The sequence below is a fragment of the Cebus imitator genome, unplaced genomic scaffold (assembly GCF_001604975.1).
Source record: "Cebus imitator isolate Cc_AM_T3 unplaced genomic scaffold, Cebus_imitator-1.0 Scaffold145, whole genome shotgun sequence".
Taxonomy (NCBI): Eukaryota; Metazoa; Chordata; class Mammalia; order Primates; family Cebidae; genus Cebus; species Cebus imitator.
The window spans coordinates 5,615,456-5,621,375 of record NW_016107460.1 but is presented as its reverse complement, the minus strand read 5'-3'; the positions used below and the strand labels follow the sequence as shown (position 1 = coordinate 5,621,375).

Genomic DNA, 5,920 nt, shown 5'->3' with positions numbered 1-5,920 from the left:
CCAAGCAGGTGTGGGGCCCGGGCAGGTATCCAGGCAGGTGTGGGGCCCGGGCAGGTGCAGGGTCCCAGCCAGGTGTTCCGGGCAGGTGCAGGACTTGAGAAAATACCTTAGACAGATGGGGGGCCTGGGGAGGTCCCCCAAGCAGGTGTGGGGCCCGGGCAGGTGTCCCGAGAAGGTGTGGGACTCGGGAAGATACCCTAGGCAGGTGGGGGCCTGGGGAGGTGCCAGCCTCCCTGCCCCTGGAAAGGTGGGCGTAGGCAGGTGAGGGTACAGGAGATGTTGGCTCTTGGTTGTTATTTTGTCACAAAAGGCAAATTGATCATTCTGTTGCCCGTAACTGGGAAGTGGTGTGGCCACTTTGCTGTCTTCTCTACTTGTCCTCTGATTCTCTTCTCCTCTACGGTGTGCCCAATAAGTGATTTAAATACGAGTATTCTATCCCCAGGTAAGGAAATAGTTGTCCTCACGGCTGGGATTTGAGCTCTTCATTCCATGGGTGGCAGAAAGGTGCTTAAATCACAGAGCTATAACTTTAAGCTTCAACACATACAGTGTACGTACCGGGATGCCTAGTCGTGTACATCCTCAGAAGGGGGTGGGTAATTGGCATTGGAAAGCCACTAAGAAGAAACATGCCTCATAAAAAGAGTGCCTCTCTCTGTTTAGCCACCACCTCTGTTAACTGACTCACACGTCGTGATTCTTTGTCAGTTTTACCTCTACTGACGTTCCCGTGCCCTGTCTGGCCTTTGAGAATTTAACTCTCAGATTTCGTTTTTACCTCTTCATAGAGGTTTTATTCCAAATCACAAAAAATAGCATCAGCTACAAAACAGAAAACCTCATTAGTTTAAATGGCACCTCAGTCTTGGTATATTTTTCAGTGTGCTCCCCCAATTAAGTTAGAGGTTTGTTTTCGTTTTCACCATTTATGAAAATGTCAGTGACTTATAAGGAGAAAGATTATATTTGCTTGCCTAACTTAGGTGTTTTTGTTTGTTTGTTTGTTTGTACACTCTGGTCAAAATACTGTGAAGCACCTGGTGATAATCTGTTACTGGAGTCATCTTCTTGAAAGCCTTTCCCTAAGTACTGGTTGGATCAGGTCCATGTTTCTAGTTTCCATACCTTACAGCAGAGTTTATATGGTTCCATTCATAAGGAACTCACTGTAACTGATCACAGTTTTCAAAGCTGCAATGCGAGGAAGTAAGTGCCTGAAGTAAGTGCCTTCATAGTTGCTTGTTCCGTCTGCAATCCCCTGCCCGTCTCTCTTTTCTTCCATGGAAAACTAATGTAGATTTCTTTTTTGATATTAGTTCGTAAAAACACAAACTAGTTTGACCTTGATAAGTAAAACTAATGAAGCAGTTAACATTTCAAAATCAGAAACTGTAGTGAAAGATACAATCAGCAGGTGAGCACTCAGACGTTATTTATATTTAAGATTATTTGCTTAGATAGGGACATAATGAACAAATATGGCCCTGAAGAAACTGTCTTTCAGGAAATTGTGCTAACACTGAAGCGTTTCGTGTTTTGTGTTAGGAACAGGTCAGTGTAGATGAATGGGCATTTACTGCACGTCTTTATGTTTGCAGAAGTTGAGCCTGTCTTTTGATCATCTGTTGGTTTGACTCTTAGGCACCACGTAAGAGGATTGCTGCATTCCTTGCCATTTTCATTGTCAACTGTGAAGCCTTGATTCTTACCCTTTATAAATGTGAGGAAATTGCCTAAAAGTGATAAAGCTAGCAGAGGGTTCTGGTTATTAGTTTTTAATAACCAGAAGAGCTTTTTCCCAATGCTACTTCCCATTTAAGTCTGGTTTTTAACACACAGTTAAGAAGGGACTTAAAAATATCTTAAAGCTGGGCCGGACGCGGTGGCTCACGCCTGTAATCCCAGCACTTTGGGAGGCCGAGGCGGGTGGATCATGAGGTCAAGAGATCGAGACCATCCCAGTCAACATGGTGAAACCCCGTCTCTACTAAAAATACAAAAAATCAGCTGGGCATGGTGGCGCGTGCCTGTAATCCCAGCTACTCAGGAGGCTGAGGCAGGAGAATTGCCTGAACCCAGAAGGCGGAGGTTGCGGTGAGCCGAGATCGCGCCATTGCACTCCAGCCTGGGTAACAAGAGCGAAACTCCGTCTCAAAAAAAAAAAAAAAATATCTTAAAGCTTTAGTAGCGAGTTAAAAAGTACCCTTATACTTTACACTAGAGTATAGCAATTTAAAAACCTGGCTTGTGTATTTCAACGTTACCCTCGTATGAACTGATCTTTAGGGGCGGCAGCTGTCACTGATGATCTAGATGTGAAGCGTCTGGCAGGAGAGCAGGCCACAGTCACTGAAGGCCCCCAGCTTTCGGAGCGGAGAATGTCAGGTGCTTGCTTTCTCGTGTTTTTTAGGCTTCCTGTGTCCAGTACCGATTAGTGGTCCGGGATGTGAACACCCTTCAGATTGTGCAGCTGTACACGTGCCTAGACCAGATCCAGCACATCGAGTGGTCAGCCGACTCGCTCTTCATCCTGTGCGCCATGTACAAGCGAGGGCTGGTGCAGGTGTGTGTCGCTGGGTCGGTTTGAATCTGGACACCTTCCTGAGTGCCACTGGGAAGAAATGGCTTTGTTCTGTGCCCTTCTAGTTTGAAAAAAAAAAGTCAGTGCAGCTGAAAACCAGTTTCTTTTAAAATTATAATGTTCTCTGAAGTTTGAGAACATTTACACTAAGGAAACACTAGCATAGTCTTAATTTCTAAGCAGTGTAGTTCAGAAATGGGAGGTGCTGACAAACAGCAGCCCAGCCACTTGGACGTTGTATTTTTTTAGGGAGTCCTAAGAAGTCATGTTTTCTTAGATGTCCAAAGCTTAACTAAATTAGGTCTCAGGAATGACAGTGTGAATAAACCGGTTTAAAACAGCCACCAAATGAAATCCCAAGAAGCCTGGCTGCTTTTACAGTGGGATCCAGACCAGCCCTTCATCATGGAAGATTCTAAAAGACACCCTGTATGCTTGAGCTCTGTTGGTTTGAAGCGAGTTCTGTCTCGGCAAGGCCTTGCTGATGAGTCTGCACCGTGCGTTTCTCTCTTCTCTCGATCCAGGTCTGGTCTTTAGAGCAGCCCGAATGGCACTGCAAAATAGACGAGGGCTCGGCAGGGCTGGTGGCCTCGTGCTGGAGTCCGGACGGGCGCCACATTCTCAACACGACGGAATTCCATGTAAGTGTCAGCCCCGAGTACACCTTACTAGCCATGTAATCCTGCCCTCTGCTCCTGACATAGCCTGGGAGTGAGAGCGGAGGTGTTTGGAGGATGAGTCTCCCTTGTCCTCAGGGGACGGGATCTAAGCCGGCCAGCGGATTCAGATGGTGCCAACCCCTGTCCTTCCCGTGTTCCTAGACAGCATTCCTGTGACACATTTAGTTTATCAGTTAGATACAGCAAGAGATTAGCAGCCATAGTGAGGCGGCCCAGTTCTAACAGCAGACTGTTGATAGTTGCGTGCCTAGAAGATTTGGTCTTACTGACGATCTTAGCAACTACCTCAGCATGTGATTTTTTTTTTCTTTCCTCGTTAAGTCAAGAACTTCGAGCTTCTCGTTTAAAGGAAGCTTCTCTTTGGTGCATCCCGATTGCCGGCATCACTGCTTGCGCTCTGGGCTGTTACTGAGTCTGATGAGGGTGTCGTGAACACAAGCACCGCGTGCTGCCCCCGGGTCTGATGACTGAGGTGGCTCCTGAAAGGCTGAGGCATCGGGGGAAGCGTAGGTCAGAACATTACAAGCCACTAAGTATTGTTGTCTAATCTTTTTGTCCAGTTTTAAAGAAAGAACATCTTAAAATCTTAATTAGGATTTTTTAGGATTTCAGCGGTCCCTTTAATTCAGCAATAGAAAATGCGCTGTGATATGAGCCGGCTCATACCTTTCCTTCAGGAACCTGGTCTGGGGGGTGGCTCCGGGCGTCGGCAGCTGCCCACTCACCTGTGATAGGCGCTGCACGCCAGCCTCTGTGCTGAGCTCCGCGTGGAGGGCAGTGCTGACATCCAAGAATCAAGCAGAGGGATCTGGGGTAGGAGATTTATTTTAAATTCAAATTAGGCGTGTGTAAAGTGTTCAGATACTAGGTCTTTGGTGTCAGCAGTGTCTTCTAAAGGTAGAGAAAAACGCACGCATCCCTTTAATAACGCGCTTTTCTGGTGGGGTTAGCCCCCAGGGTTTGGGCCTGTCCGCTGAGTGTCTGTAGCTGTCTGGGCTGCTGGTGGCCTCGGCAACCTGCCCACCCCTGCGCGCTGTGCACACTACATAGATGATGGCACGGGGGAGGATTTCTTCCCCGCATGAGGCTGCAGAGGCCCCATAGGTTTCGTTCGGGTTTCTTCAAGCTGCCGTCGGCTGGGATCAAGTTTTATCCAACCACGAGGGGTTGCGGAATCAACTGCTTCAGGTGGCTGGATGGCTTCACGTTCTTTTCAGTTTCAATTTTTAAAAATACTCTAAATCTCACGTCTGCTGTCATGGGCTGTTAGAGAAAAAGATGACAGGCAAAGACACACCAGTTTCTCCGTGCTGTGTACGTGACCCTGGAAGGCACTTCCGGCCCGAGCGTTGAGAGGACTGTTTGAACTTTTCCTGTAATTCTGTCCTCGAGAAGGGCTCACGGCTCGGGGTCAGCCTTGTTGTACTCTTGTTAAATGGCCCAGAAGGCAAACTACCATCTACAGAGTTTAGAAACCTGAAAAGATGTGTTAATACCTGGTTCTGTTGAGCATCCCCGGTAAACATACGCCAATACTGAAAAACACCTTTGCTACAGAATACACTGATTTCTCAGAGTACATTTAGATGACATTGTTCAACCTGAGACTAAGGTCATGACCACTTTGCTGGTGGCCTTAGAGTAAGCGTTAGGACTAGGTGGTAGATGAGGGGCAGTAACTCATGGCATGGGCATCTTGCCCAAGACAGCAAACTGTGTCCGGCTTTTCTTGCTAACTGAAATGGCTGCAAGTGAGGAAGCAAAACCGGTATTCCAGACGTGCTCGCTGGCGGGGAAGTGACTCTGCAGGCACCTGTCCATCAGTCTCATGAACGCGAGGCAGGGTCAGGCCAGTTCTCTGAGGATTAGCAGGTCACTGGGTCCCCTTCCGAAGGCACAACCCCACATAATGGTGTTGTGGAGCATGGGACGTCCCTGCCTCCTGTACGTAACGTGAAAAAGCAAGCTTGTGCCCTTTAGACAAGGTTCAGTGAGTAATAAAAAGCAGCCCACCTTTGGCCTGTGGTGGACCAGCATGCTTTCAGAGCCCTGGTACCCCTCACAGCGATGCCCTCAACCACCTGAGGGCACCTTCGTCCTGCATCTTGCATAAGACGTGTCCTCGCTGTTCTTGAGTCTCACCGCGCAGATGTGTGTAAACACCGCATTGCTTAGTGTGCGGTTTAAAGTTTATTTACGGGCGCTTGTACTTTGCAAAGTCTCTGGCATTGCTTTTGCCCCGACAGTGCTTTTAGACTCCTCGGTGCGGACAGGCATGGCTGGGCCTCCCCTTCCTCGTGAGGAGCTCCTTTCGGTCCTCCCCTGCTGGACTGGTGCGTTGTCACAGACGGTGGCTGCGAGTGCGCTGTCCACGCCTCCGAGGCGCTTTTCCCAAGAGCCTCCTGAGGAGAGCCTTGCTTGGCTGCTGCAGAAGGAGATGTTTCATTTGCTAAGGCCTGGTGACGGGATTGCGGTCATGCCGTCCAGGCAACTAAACGATACTGCATTTGGCTTTCGTTTGCATTTCCGTAGTTATTGGTGAGGCTGAGTGCTTTCCTATCTGGTTTCATTACACACACGCTCCATTTAAGTGAAGCAGGTTCACGTGGAGTTTATAGCGGTGCATGGTATGCGGTATGAATTTCACGTGGAGTTT

The 5,920-nt window shown here is 48.3% G+C and overlaps 1 protein-coding gene across 2 annotated transcripts in view; it reads left to right on the top strand.

Moving 5' to 3' along the window:
- The window catches only part of WRAP73 (WD repeat containing, antisense to TP73), a 22,868-nt gene that overhangs the window by 1,150 nt on the left and 15,798 nt on the right, over positions 1 to 5,920 (top strand). For both annotated transcript variants that reach the window (XM_017542684.2, XM_017542683.2), the window contains exons 2-3: positions 2,414 to 2,566; positions 3,109 to 3,225. In XM_017542684.2, the coding sequence (XP_017398173.1) occupies positions 2,414 to 2,566; positions 3,109 to 3,225 (270 nt within the window). The remainder of the gene's footprint in view (positions 1 to 2,413; positions 2,567 to 3,108; positions 3,226 to 5,920) is intronic.